Here is a 14,369-nt window from a genome sequence, read left to right on the forward strand (position 1 = left end):
TAAAGTATGTAAGAAATGTAAACATACTGCTGTAATTAGAGCATATAAAATGAATATGTAATTATTACAACTAGTCAGGATAAAAATGCAAATTGCTGAATTATAAGTAGTTTAATAATTCCCAGGCAGGTTCACTGTATCTGTAATAGTCTTTAAGACAACCAGTTAGTAAACTTTTGCAAGTGAAAGAAAAGTTTTATTTCCAAAAGCAGTATTTTTTTTCTGTAGTAAATAGAACTCCATTTTAAAGTCTGTCACAGCTGTAACTGGCAAAAAAAAAAAAAAAAGGAAAACAAAGAAAGCAGAACATTTTATTTATTCACCTCATATAAAATCTGCTTTGAAGCTAAAGGACTCCACCAAAAGCCAGCTATAAACAAAAGCAGTAATTAACATAAAACAGCTCTTTTTGGCTGTACTTAATCTGCAATAAAACAATAATGATGAAAAACCAACCGACAATTAAGAGAACAGTTGTTGCCTTGGCACTAAAATACTGAGGAGAAAATAAACTTTTCTTTGATACTGAGTACTGAAAATGCATACTAAAAACACAAAGGGCAATCTGACAGTAGACTTACTTTAAAAAGTGGACTCTTTGTTTACTCCAAGATTTCCCAATTGTAATTAATTGCATGACTGGCATGCTTAAGCTTACACTGAAATGCCATGTTTCAGTTTCTTCCTCGTTCATTTCAGTATGAGGTTGGACTGGAGAGACAGTCAAAAAATTTGGAGTGCTAGAAGTATTGAAATACTGCTCCCAAAGTTTAAAGGATCCAAAAACACATTCAGCCACCAGCAGTCACTGTAAGGTAGTTTTGAACTGTTAACTATAGCAACGTACAATGAAAACTAAAGCTGAAAAAACAGCATTACATATTTATAAATAAATCCGTTCCTAACTGTACTTCTAGAGCAAAGGCTTGTTACTGATGAAGCAATTTATCAGTTCTAAACGGTGACTGCAACATACATAAGTAAATACAACATTCTCATACAAAATTAAATTTGATTGTGTTTTCCCCCCCTCAATATTATCTTCCCTATAACTCTACTACAAAAGAAAAAACACTGTCAAATCTCATTATATTTCCTACTCAAGGTTTTTTTTTATTAATTTCCCAAGACTAAAAATTCCAAAAAGAACAGTTTAAGGTCTTTTGAAAGTCTATTAAGAAAGCAGTTGTCTAATTGTGTAGTTTTTTTTTTTCCACAACAAAGAAGTGCACCTTTGGCATGGGCTGAAATATTCATGCTATAGTCAGTCCAAATAATGAATGCAATATGGACTTAGGACGTTAGATACTTGGATTTGACACACTGCATGGTGAAGCTCATATTGTCCTGTCTACAGTAGCAATACAGTATTATTAGTGCTACTTCATCCACCTTTCTGGATTCTGCTCAGGAGATCTCAGTTTGTGTGAGCTAAAGGCACTGTCTCACATCACTCGTAGATCACTTCCCTTGTTTAAGTGATTGTGAAATTCATAAACTGGACAGGACTTGAATTGAAAGGACATTCTCAATTAATTGAAAGAAATATAAAACTTGTGCAAGTTTTTATGCCCCCACCCAGTACCAAGATTTGGCTTGGTGTTTGTCTGTAGCATAGTCAAATTTCACTCACTTTTGGCCTCAGCAAGGCTGTTAGGCACAACACCAGCACCTACTTCCTTAAATGTGTGACTCAACTAGTGACATGAGCACTGACATAGCCTTTTCATATTGTTACAATAGTTTGTTGTTAAGTATATTGTTTAAGCTAAAACATTTTGAGTACTGTTGCTCAGCTGAATCATTCCCCCCATGCATTTCCCAAGCCTAGCGTTTTGTCCGAAGTTGTTCTTTGCTGCCATGTAGAAGCACACATGGTATTTTGACTTCTAAGGATAATTAACTAGATACTTCAATTTCTCAGAAAATAATGAATTGTTCACTGCAACCTTCAAGCAGCAAAAGTAATAATCATATAAACCAGAACAGTGACGTTAAAGGCAGTAAAGAACTTAAAGCAAGTTCTCCAGAGGTAATTCTTCAGGTAAGAGAGCTCAAAGTGGCAGACCTGACAAAATCAAAATTCACCAGTAGACAACAGACATTTAATAAAAATTTTGAGTCATCAGAAGGTTTGAACAGCTAGCCTTGGCCTAGTAACACTATGACAGTAAAGAGGAGATGTACCGGGACAGACATGAGCAAGTATGCTGGTCATTACTTGGGTGAGAAGATTTGGCCAGTACATGCTGTCCTACAGGTATTTATTATGCTACAGCAAAATTAGGGACAAATCCTTTCCCAATTTCAAGAAAATTACGTGGCACAGAGATCTTTATGTTCTAGTCACTTCACTCTATTTCCCCACCACACTTCTTCATAGGAAGTGGTAACTGAGCTTCAATATGTTGCTCTTCTACTGGACAACTACAAAAACAAGCTGTTAACAAGAAGGACCTATATAAAAACACAGTGAAAATTAACATCAAAAAGATTTCTGGGTAGGTGGATTTGGATGTCATTTACCTCACTAGATTTTCCTCCTCAACATAACGCTGCAACCAGTCTAGTGCTGAATATGCTTAACAGAAAATAAAGTAACTGCACAAAACTTGCATTGACATTTGTTGTCACTGGACTACGTGAACACATATCAGATTTTTCTTGTTACCAAAGTCTCATAGGATAGATGGAGAACTGTGAGCATTACATTTCAACCAAACTAAAGGCTGTTATTTTTGCTTTTCTGCAATATGCTTTCTAACAAGGACACTGCATCAATTAACCTGCACTTGTTGAGTAATCTCTTTAAGACTACAACCTCTAAGAGTCTGTTTTATATAAAATACAGTTCTTAATTCATTACGTTTTATTTAAAGATTTACGTAATATAAATTTCAGCTACTGCAGTAAGCATCCTGACAGTAAAAAAAAAAAAAAATTGTTCAAGCCAATGAGTTAGCTTTGGGTTATACGTCAATTGTAGCAGGGAAAAAGGGTTCAGCTACAAGTATATCAGCTTCACATTTTACTGTAGTATTTCCTGTTGAATACACCAGAAGATGCAATTTCAAGAAGCTGAATTACCTTTTATTACATAACTGGAAATTTTTTTCAAGAATTTGTGTATACAATTTTGAAGAAATACTTGACAGTGATGTGAAGTATCGAGTGTAGAGACTATCAATCCAATGCAAGTGTATACAGAAGAGCATATGCTGCATTTTTAAACTCATGTCTGTGATGCACAAGAAGAGCTCTCTTAAGACAATCTGAATGCACTCTTCATTATATTAAGTGGATGGCTTGCTACAAAGGGATATTTTTTGCATTGTGTTTAAGTGTATTTTCAGGAATGTTAATTTTTCTTATGTTACAATCTTCATTTGGATCTGCTTTGTTGGGCCTCAGGTTACATATTAATGTCACTTAAGAAAAGTGGTAGATTTGAGCATTTATAAAGTGCCTTTTAGAACAACATTTAACACTATGGCAGTGCTCAACTTTTTGCTAGTTTCAGTACTTGTACTGAGCTTTATTACACAGCTATAACATAACAAGAAGGAATTCTATGATTCTGTCTTCTGTGCTAGCTTTTATCTAGTGGAAAACAAGCTCTACTCTACTTCTATGACACTTTCATATACATTTTGTAGGTAGTTGTAGTGTGTACATGCTAAATTCTATAACAAATTTAAAGTCTAAGTCTAAGTCAAGGATAACTTTTTGCCAGAACATGAGCTTTGAAAAAGAGCATAAGTGCCAGAGCCAGTACACAGCATCTTTGCTGGTGCTCCCTGGTTACTCTGTGATACTGTTTTCCAAGTTTACTACTACAGATAAAAGAGGTTCTGTTCAGTTTTTAATTCATCACATATTGTCTTATATGCCAACTGTGACAGTTTCTTTTGAAGTAGTTAGTCACAGTAGGGCATTAATTAAGCTTCCAGATGCTTAATTTTTGATGTTAACAAGCTCACCTTACTTATAACTTTTGCCACTAGCAAACTCAACCCATGCAGAACGATGCCCTACATCTCAGGAGTTCTTTAGCTTTTCTCCAAAGCCTTGAGTCCTGTAAAGAAAACAGTATATTAACAGAAAACTGTTTGAATAGCATCCCTGTCATCTCAAATAACCTGAAAACTTTACTCTTTTATTGAAAAAGAAACGGAATTACTGGGGAGTCCAGACTTACTTTGTGATGAACGATGACATTTAACTTTTCTTTCATTGTGACCAAATGGCACTGTGATCACTACAGTACATAAGGCTTCAGGCACATCTGTCTGAAACTAGAAATACTACAAGAATTATTCTAATACAAGCAAGTATTTCAGGCAAAAAGCATCTACAACAGCCACAATGCCTGTTCAAGTCAAATTTGTTACAAAACTTAAAGTGGCAACACTGTACTGAAAATAATAAGATAACAAACACTTAGCTTGACATATTTATTTTTCAAGGGTAATAAATAAATGTAAATACACAAATTTGGAAAAAATCTTAGTAACAGAATGTTTTTAAACAACATTCTGCCTTTAAGTCTTCATTATTGTCACTACTGAAATATTTTGTAATTTGCTTAATGTAGACAAGTCATTATGTTGGTGATCCTCCATCACACTAGTTTGTTTGAATAAGTTAGGCTGCTGCAAAGGAAAAAAAGTGGTCAACCTTTGCTTTGACATAGAAATTTATCTAAGCTGCATATATTATGTGTTAAAATGACTTTCCTGGGCATGACTTTACTAGAGAATATAGAGAATTTTTTTTACATTTACAATTTACATATTAGAGATCTATCATTCATTACTTCATCTTTATAAAACAAAAATTATAACAAAATTGAAAAACAAAAGAAAAAAAACATGGAATAAAAAAGTGGTAAAAACTGGCTCTTCATTTAATAAGACATTCTTCCTTTACACATCTAATTTTCATTCTAGGATCATCTCAGCAGCTCTGCTTGAAATAGTTTTAAAGCAGCTTTTGTTGTCAACTTGTGTTTAGACAGCCTCTCTCTTACAGACATTATCCAAACCCCTGACAGCAGGAATGTCATATCCCACCAGCTACTTCAGCTGTCCCAGACTCGTGCAAGCAATTGGCTTGTCCAGGAGAAGCAGCCGTTTTCAAAAGTATCTACAAATTGTGAAATACAAATTTTATCAAAAAGGTTCAGCAAGAAGATAACTGTTACTGACTTAACATAAGCGGAGGAGGAGTTGTGGTCCCCTCAAAATTCAGTGAGCATCCCATTCCTATATTCTATAGATACTAGAAGATGCAATATCTTTGTTTGGTTCCCATAAATTAGAAAAACCTGGTTTCCAAAAATCCTAAATTAGCTATTTAAAACAAAATATTACACCTGACCGCCTTTCCAAACTATCTCAAGAGATCAGCCTAGCTTTTCTCTCACCCTTCTTAAGTGTGCTTTTTAAGGATATATGATTTAGAAAGCAAAGTATGTATTTAATTACATTACACTTGCTCAACTATACAAGTGAACGTGTTAACGTCATGTTAAAGTTCAAGGTACTTCTGGAAAAAAAGGCAGATAGATAGTTATTTTAACTCTGCATTCTTAGACAGAATAAGAATTATTATGGACCTTAGTGCCCTCTCGCTTTTTACCTATCATATGGAGAGGTCAATAAATAAGTTCCTATCTGGTCCAGTTTACCTACAAGAGGAAAAAAATACTTAAAGGAAAAGAAATGACCTATAAAATTACTTGTTTAACCCTGATAACATCTGAGTTGTCATACCCAGTTTGTAATTGCAAGAAAAACAAATGATATTCATCTTGCTCATTAATAAATGCCCCATTTTTTAATAACAATTTTTTTTATGTGATCAAGTCATGTACTCTTGGGGCAAGAAAGCTGGCAAAGAGATGCAACAACAGCACTAACACAGTATAAATCTGGGTTCAAAAAAACAAACGTACTAGATCCAGAAGCAAAGATATCTGGAAACACTGAGGAGGCACCACCCATCTGTTATTTGGGCGCTTATGTTGTGAAGACTATACCCAGCCTAAGATATAGTTTCATACCATGAAAGTAACACAAGATTTTGTTGTGCTAGTGTACATACTTTAAGAAAAGTCTTAAACAAAACCAGTTACCTCCTTTGTTTAGAGTGGAAGATAAAACAGCTTACTGATGTAATACATAATGGATGTCACTATGACACAAAACTTGCCATAACTTGTGTTTTTAGCTACAAGGTGCAGTATTTCTTATGACTAACTCAAAGCACAGCCACATCCAACTGTGATTTGGAATTCCATCTCAAGCAGCACACACTATGACTTTGAAGAAAGTCTATATGATTGTAACAAAGTCACCCATCTTCTCCTGAAACGTGAACAAAATCCGTGGGGTAATCAGGCACAGGCGGCATGTAACGGGTTTGTCTTCCTTTTTACTCCTTGTTTTTGCTTCTGAGGACATGCACTTGGCTCCATGCTGTCATCCATTTACTGTTACAAGAGAACACAGCTATTCTTCTCTTTTTCTCTCTCTTTCTCTCGAGGCTCCTTACGTTTGCGTTCATTGCTCCCAGATTGTCTTCCACTTGCTGGAGAAGGAGCACCTTGCACCTGCTACACAGAAAACAAACAAACAGCATTCTGAATAAAACACGATGCTATAATTGCAGATTGAACAGTTTCAAGTATTAAACTTCCATGAACTTGAATCTAACTAAAATGCAAACAGCAGAAAACAGATAGAAGGTCTTTCAGTATGAATTCTACAAAGCCCTTCATGCAAGCATATTTCTGAAAATACATTTCAAGTCCTGTGTGTCTCTTCTATTGTGCTTATATATTCAGATCAGTTCTTCTAATAATACAGTTTAGAATCAAACATTTTATGGCACTTCAATATTTACTATACTGGAAAATTTTCTCCATTTTATTTATAAAAACATAATCTACATTAGAGAAGTTGTGGACTGAAAAAGCTGACTGATGACTAAATGTATTAATGCAGAGTTTTTTTTATAGCCCATTTCTAGAAAGTACTGAAGCAGTTGGTGGGTGGTATACAACAAAACACAGCAGAAGTTTTGCTACTTCATTTTATCTAGCTACTATCCACTCACAGCTGCAAATGATGATGCCACTACATCCTGTTAAGGAGATTTTTTCTGCCATTTTGCAACCAGCAGAAGTGAATCTCTCCTTGGACCCCGTTCACATCTTAGGAGCAACTACAAGTACTGATATTAAAGCAATAAGCTTAATATAGCAGAAATAACAGCTCTTTTAACTGTCAGAAATTCTCATTTTGTCTTTAACAATTAGTGGCAATCAAGGGTTCTGAACTGGCACAGGCCATCCAAAGATTCTTCAGATTGCTTCTATTTACAAATATGTAATACATATATTTTGATACAAGTGTGTGTGTGTGTGTGTGTGTGTGTGTAAAGAAAGTCTCAATTAGTTAAGAAATCCCTGAATTCAGAACAACTTTAATACTGTCTCTTGCATTAAAGTTCAGTTATATGGCAACTTATACACTCATGAATGACATTTTCCAAGCATTCTGAATGGAACTGCTTATGGAGAAGGGGGCTGGGAAAGGCATACTAGTAGCAACCGTTAATTTCCTATTTTGGAACAGGATAGAATAAATTCACAAGGTGTCACAGACTAAAATACCTAAAAAATAGTAAAACCACAATCTTCCACAAGACAAAATGAAAACTGACTATCATTGAAAAGCTTCTGCTTGAACACTGTTTTATAAATTGTGTATTTTTAATAAAATCTTTGTAACCTAAAGTAGTAACACATCCCATCATTTCAACTTAAACTGCATAAGTGCAACTTTGATTTAGGTTAGAAATGCTCTGAAGTATTTAAATAGCAACAACTGCCATATCTGTGTGCATGGTCCTGTCTTCTAGCAGCAAATAACAAGGTAACTATAGGGTTCTTAAAAAATACTGCGTATCACTTGAACAGCATCAGTCCTAATTCTCTGAGACATTTACAATGCAGATGTGTCTATATAACTATGAAGTTAATACTCACTATAACTAGTGGTCATATTCTGTGATAATGCTTTCTTACCTGGACCTGAGCAGCTGCTTGTTCTTGCTCCTGATAGTACTGAGAAGCTCGCCTATCCTCCTCTTCTTGGAGCTTCTTTGCTAGCTCTAGATCGCTGATTCCTTCTGGTATCTGTTCCCAGTTAATCTCTTGATTTTGCTGCTCTTGTTGTAGAGACAAAGCCATCAAATAATCCTAAACAGTAAACCTGTATATTAATGTTCTTTCATATAGAAAAGAGCGAAGTCATGTCAAGTAAATTTTTCAATAAGGGCAGCCATACAGTACCATCCCCTTTACTCTAACCATCTACAAATGCATCTTTCTCAGAAGTTCTGTTTCAGAACCTGCTTGTAACATGAACTGCAGAAATGCTGGGGGGTGGAAGGGGGAAAAAAGAATAAATACAGCTACTTTACAATTTTCCCCTCAGTGTTCCTATGTCTCAACATAGGAGAAAAAAAAAAAAAACCAAACAACTGCTTTCAGGTTTAAATTCTTTTACCTTGACAACAGTCAAAGTACAGTGTTTAGCTCATGCTAGTTCTAAGCAGAAGTAGTGATTTGAATGCTGTCACAGAAAGAGCAAATTAGAAATTAGAATCCTGTCACTTATGATCAACAGATCATCTGTCCCCACTGGACTGAACAGTGTAGTGTGTGAATCAATGAGAAACACTAGTTCCTAAACCAAGAAGAAAATACTCAAAAATAGTTTTAATATGTCCAAACAGACAGACAGCACTGACTACTCAAGATACTACTAGCCCTGTTATCTCTACCAGATTGTTTATTCCACAAAAAGATGTACAGTGTTTGAGTCTTTTCGAAAGCATTTGCTTATTCACATACATTTTTAAGTATCTGATAAAAATAACAGGGATTATGAATTCATTTTCCTTATTTAGAATATAAGATTTACAAGTGCTCTTGCTATGCATTTATGTGTTAACACAAGTAGGTCTTGTCTCAGACAGGACTTCCACAAACTATTATTTGTTAAAAAAAAAACAAACAATGATCACCATGTGCAATCTGCTATAGCTCTGACCTAAATTCAGCAAAGCGGGCATCACAACACAAAGTTCACTTATGACAACGTAGTGAAATGAATTTATTAGACAGGAAGAAGTATATAGTTTCAATACTTCCCCTGTTTCCATACATAAGGCAGATGTGACATTTCTACTCAAAGTTTTTTGAAGAAAGGGATTCTCAAAGATTAAAAGCAGGTTTTTCAAACTATTCATGGTTGGTCCTAGTCTTCCTCTCCCCGAGCACTTTTAAGAACCTCATTCTAAGTGTATAAGGCATTCTTTTCTAATTTATAGGTTCATACATGTCTGGCTAGAAATACATGGTATTTACTGTGTATAGTCAGAAGAAAACAGAAAAATACAGTAGAGAGGCACAAATCCAGTACTTGATCTATTTGATCCTGCTGCCCTCTGTAGACAGTTTCAGGGTCTGAAGGAGGCCGTAGGTGGAACTCAGAGTCACAGAAATTTCCATCCCCATCCACATTGTGCAAGCTTTCCCAGACAACTTTCTCTTCTGTAAGAAAACCTTGGTCTGTTACCAGCAGGTAAAGTTGACCCTACGCAGAAAGATGGGAAAACCTGTAAACCTATAGAAATGACATCTCAGTGTGATAAATTAGCTGATAATTTTTGCTAATTATAACTGTTTCATTCCAGTAGAACATTAATTTTGATTTTTTTTAGTGAAATATAAATTTAAATGGCTCCATATATGGCATTAAGAAACTAGATACTAGTATTCATTGCTAAAATAGCAACCATATTTAATTTCTGTATTATGTATCTTCTATTTTTCTCCACTATAACATTAAAGTTCAATATTTAGTATAAATTAATGTAAAGAAACAAACATAAACCTTGTCAACTCCTTGGAAACATATGTGAGAAATAGGACTTGAGATTGACAACATTGATTGTCCCAGGACAAATCAAGTTAAATTTGAAAGGCAAGATCTGGAGACAAAGATGATCTTTCCAAATAATCCAAGAGGCATTGGCTCAAAATGGCTTTATCTCAAAATTTGATTGTGTCTTAGTATGTTTTTTGTTTTGCTTTTTAAAATGCAAGCTGGGATTTAGTTCAATTGGGGGAAAAAAAGATTCTTGCTATCATCTGTCATCAACAACTGCTTCCGTTGGATTTTATCCTTTTCACAGTCCCACAAAGTGAAATTTCTCTATTAGTTTCAAAATCTGAAATTATAAAATGGGCTGGTCTGGAAGTGAGAGGCAATACTAACAAATCCAGAAGTTGAAGCAGGGGAAGACTGAAATACAAGAAAAGGTTGAAAGAATAGGAGAGGACTGAAATCAGATAGGAATTTAAAAGCACATTTTGAGATATTGTGGCATATCTGAGGGACAGCAAAGCAGCATGAAAAAAAAAAATTAAAATTCAATTTAGTTGGATTTGAATCTAATCCTAATGCTTCTAAAGCTACATGCCAATGCAAGATTGTTATTACTGAGTATACAGCACACATGAAGATCAAAGTTTCCATTAACATTACCTAAAATATTCAAGTAAATACAGCTAATTGCAGTATTTTAGCTGTAGAAAAAAACAAACCAAAATACTTTATTGTGGTACACATGTAAGTTTGCTGTTAGTACTACAGCATCATACAGAGTAGATTAAAGATCATCATGTTAAAAATGTACTGAAGCAAGAAAGGTGAAAAATGAAATCACCACCTCTATTCAACAAGAACAGAACTACCCCACTGATTTCTCCCAGGACGAGAGAAAAATGTTTATCTGAGATAAACATCTCCAGTCCCAGTAAGACTCTTCAAGCTTACAGACATCTCTTCTGTGGCTGAAGAGTACTACACAACAAACAGATTGTTTGAAACTCCACACACAGCAACTGTTTTAATATTACCTAATACCACAAGACATGCTTACACAAAAGGCCCAACAGAACAGATTAAAAAAAAACAACCACAGAGGGCACTGCTAGATATGTTCAAGTTTTGGAACGCTATATGATACAGCATGTATGGATATTCTAAAGTTTTGGAAAGCACAGGCAGGCTTACAGATAAAACTGTCAGTAACAATTCTGATAACACAGCATGATCTATTAAATCATCTTTCCCTGGGAAGCCAACCTTAACACAAATTTGCTTCCTGATGTTTAACATCATCCAAAGAAACTGAAGAAAACTATTTCACAACACTTCCAGTTTGCACAGAACACCTATTTCACAGCATCCAATGTATGAAGTGCTTAAAAGTAAGAAAATAAAGATGACAGAATCTAAGGTAAGTGTATTTGAATCTTTGAAGTTTTATTTTTATCAGTACGTTGATTGAAACAAAAGCAGAAGAAAAAAAAAATAGATCAACTTTTCCTTTAAAACACCATTAAGCACTTTGAATGAATTTTTAAACAGTTCATAAACTCTTTTTTAATCATACTGAAATTGGAAAACATTAAAACTTAAAATAAGGAGTTGGGAGATCATGAAAGCTGAATTTTTCACAAACTAATATTAAAATGTATTGTTGCCTTCATGGAATTAAAATCTACTACATTATTTAAAAATACCTTGAAGTTTTGAATAGAAAACTACTTCAATCTGACACAAATTTTAATAGCCTTACTTTCTAAGTCTTCCTCAGCTGAACAACTCAAACTGAACACTGATTTAAAAACTATTATACCTTAGGAATAAATTAAAAGAAAATAAAGATTTCTTACAGCTCTCCAATGAAAGACAATAAGCTTATTACATGTCACCATGCTACCTAAGAACAAAACCATTATAATTTCAATATACCAATTGCAATATTCAAAAACAAGCTGCTTTACACTACCAAAAGGATGCCCACCAACACATTGACTCCCTCATACCTGTGAGGAGATAGAACACCTCATCCTGTTATCTGAATGAAAGCAATGGAAAGCACAGATCAGAGATCAACTCCTTCCCCATTTTTGATCTGTACTTCATATTAGGATCATTTTTAATGACATTTAAAAAAAAATAATAATCCAGCTTCCCAAGACTGGCTCTGTTACTGCTAACATTCACGTCACTTCTAATGACAATTGCAGAACTTCCAGTTTTATACAGGAAATAAGTCAACTTCTTTGTGCACTAGCTGCAATATAGCTACTCATTTCTAAAGAAAATCAGTCTTTCCAGAACTTGATTTTTGTGCTCATTCTATTCATAATAAGCTTATCTACAGACTTGCTACAGGCACTGTTTTAATGCCATGTGTGTTTCCTTCCCAATCGTAAATGCTTCATCAGCAAGTCCACTGAGGGCATCTGTGATGCAGGAAAACAGTCACAGAACTGTTGTACTGCCTGTACATTTCAGCTGTGCTACGTACGGACATGCATGGTGTCAGGAACCAGACACCATTTTCCAGCACTTACTAGATGATAGATGAGATCAGTCTGACTGCATAGCTCTTCCTCAGCCTTGTGAAGTGCATAGAGAATAAAGTGGCTACAAGACAGGGACATGCAACCAATGTAACACCACAGTTTCTGTGTCCAATTGTTTTACACTATACTTGTTCTTGTTCAGAAGGTTTTCTGAGCTCTACTCAATATAAATACAAGGAGGAAAAGAGAAAAAGGGAGCACACTCAGAGGATCAGTAAGAATTATTAGCTAGAAACATTTACAATGGACTTAAAAGTTAGGAAAGAGGATTAAACAAAGGAAAAAAAGGTACAAAACAATGTTTCCTACCTAATAGATCATGGTCCTGATTATGTATTTGTTTTCTAGCCTGTTAAACTCAACACAGAATGACCTGCACTCTGAGATCATTCAATTCAGCTCGTGAACAAACTCTAGTATGCTTGTCAAGTACACAGTGCCAAGAACAACAATATAGTTTATGAAATAAGATTTTTATGAAGGTAGAAATGTATTTAACTGCTTACCTCTAAAGTACTACTTATTACTTTTAGGTGTTTTTTCAAATGTTTATGAACAGTCTTATGGACTGTCCCCAAGGAGGTTAGTCCGTACTAACAACCAAGAAATAAAACAAAAGAAGGTCTCAAATGCATAACAGTTCAGGTAAACTTTGCCTACACTAACATTGCGGATAATTAAACTATCTAACCTAAGAATCAAGACCCATATATTGTAGACCAATGCCCACATTTTATAGTTTCACATGTGAAAGGCTTAAATAAAGTGAAGGATAAAAAGATTGCACTCCTGTATGTCTTTATCAATCTTCTGATGTGCACAAAAGAAAAAAAAAAGGTATTTCAAAGGCTTACAGGTGTAGGCTGCAGGTGTCACTGGTTGTTGTGAAACATAATTTCCTAGGTTAATTTCATGATCTGAAAAAGTGATTCAAATGAATACTTTTGAACTACCTCTAGGCCAATTACCATGTTTTCCGTGGTTTAGAAAACTGAAACGAAAGCCAAAGTCCATTAGCTTCATACAGGCACGACAAACATTTTGGGTGTTATCCTTAAGGGCTATGTAAATGTTCCCTTGGACTTCTGGATCAGACCCTTTGATTTTTACGAAGATGTTTTATGTTCATGTGAATGCATGGTTGTTTTTTTTTTTTTTGAGAATAATCTAATCTGAATATTGTAACTGTTACTTTTTTTTTTTTTTGTAATAAACACCAATTGATTCAAACTGCATAAAAAAGAATGTTTACTCAGAATAAAAACTGAACACGTACCACGAAAGGGACAGAATGTTTAAACCTGTTTTGAAAAAGCTATATTGCCTCTAGTATGCCAAACTCATGCCTTTTTCACAGGGAAAAAGTGAGGTTATTGGTACGAAATATATCTAGTACTTGAACAAAAGCCCACCTTGAGTTCTGAAACAGAAATCCAACATTTACAAACCTAGAGAGCATCACTGCAACATACATACTTGACAATCCAAACAGGCAAACTTCTTGTTACTTTTCAGCAAAGAAAATAGACAGATCGTATAATAGTCACATCAGTGGGAGAAGAGTTCCAACTGAACTAAGATATTCTTACCAAACTGATTCCCTCTTTACAGTCCTGTTTTTTCTTGATCTAGGGAATTATCATTTGATGTATTTATTATCTGTGCAATGAAAAGCAAAGGCAAAAAAAAAAAAAAAATCACATCTTTAATTGTTGAAAATGATTACTGTATAATCACAAGAGCTAAGACTATTAATATGCAATTAAGTTGATAGGAAGTAGATTAAGTGATTACTTGGGCAAATGGACAAACAGCAAAAGGGATTCAGTACGTGATAACTGAATTGCCATTA

The 14,369-nt window shown here is 34.6% G+C and overlaps 1 protein-coding gene across 3 annotated transcripts in view; it reads right to left on the reverse strand.

Moving 5' to 3' along the window:
* Window positions 1-174: 174 nt before the first annotated feature.
* Window positions 175-14,369, reverse strand: part of MINDY2 (MINDY lysine 48 deubiquitinase 2) — a 35,432-nt gene continuing 21,237 nt past the window's right edge. The window contains exons 7-10 of one of the 3 annotated variants that reach the window (XR_014885833.1): window positions 9,495-9,668; window positions 8,093-8,266; window positions 4,199-6,616; window positions 298-4,075 (exon numbers count right to left, since the gene is read on the reverse strand). Coding sequence is in view for 2 of the 3 variants with exons in the window: in XM_085233887.1 (XP_085090013.1) it covers window positions 6,497-6,616; window positions 8,093-8,266; window positions 9,495-9,668 (468 nt within the window). In the remaining variant the exon portion in view is untranslated. Of the gene's footprint in view, window positions 6,617-8,092; window positions 8,267-9,494; window positions 9,669-14,369 lie in introns of all 3 variants that reach the window. The other 2 variants (XM_085233887.1, XM_085233888.1) reach the window with 2 other exon arrangements.

This window comes from Meleagris gallopavo, chromosome 12 (assembly GCF_905368555.1).
Source record: "Meleagris gallopavo chromosome 12, MGAL_WU_HG_1.1, whole genome shotgun sequence".
Classification (NCBI taxonomy): domain Eukaryota; kingdom Metazoa; phylum Chordata; class Aves; order Galliformes; family Phasianidae; genus Meleagris; species Meleagris gallopavo.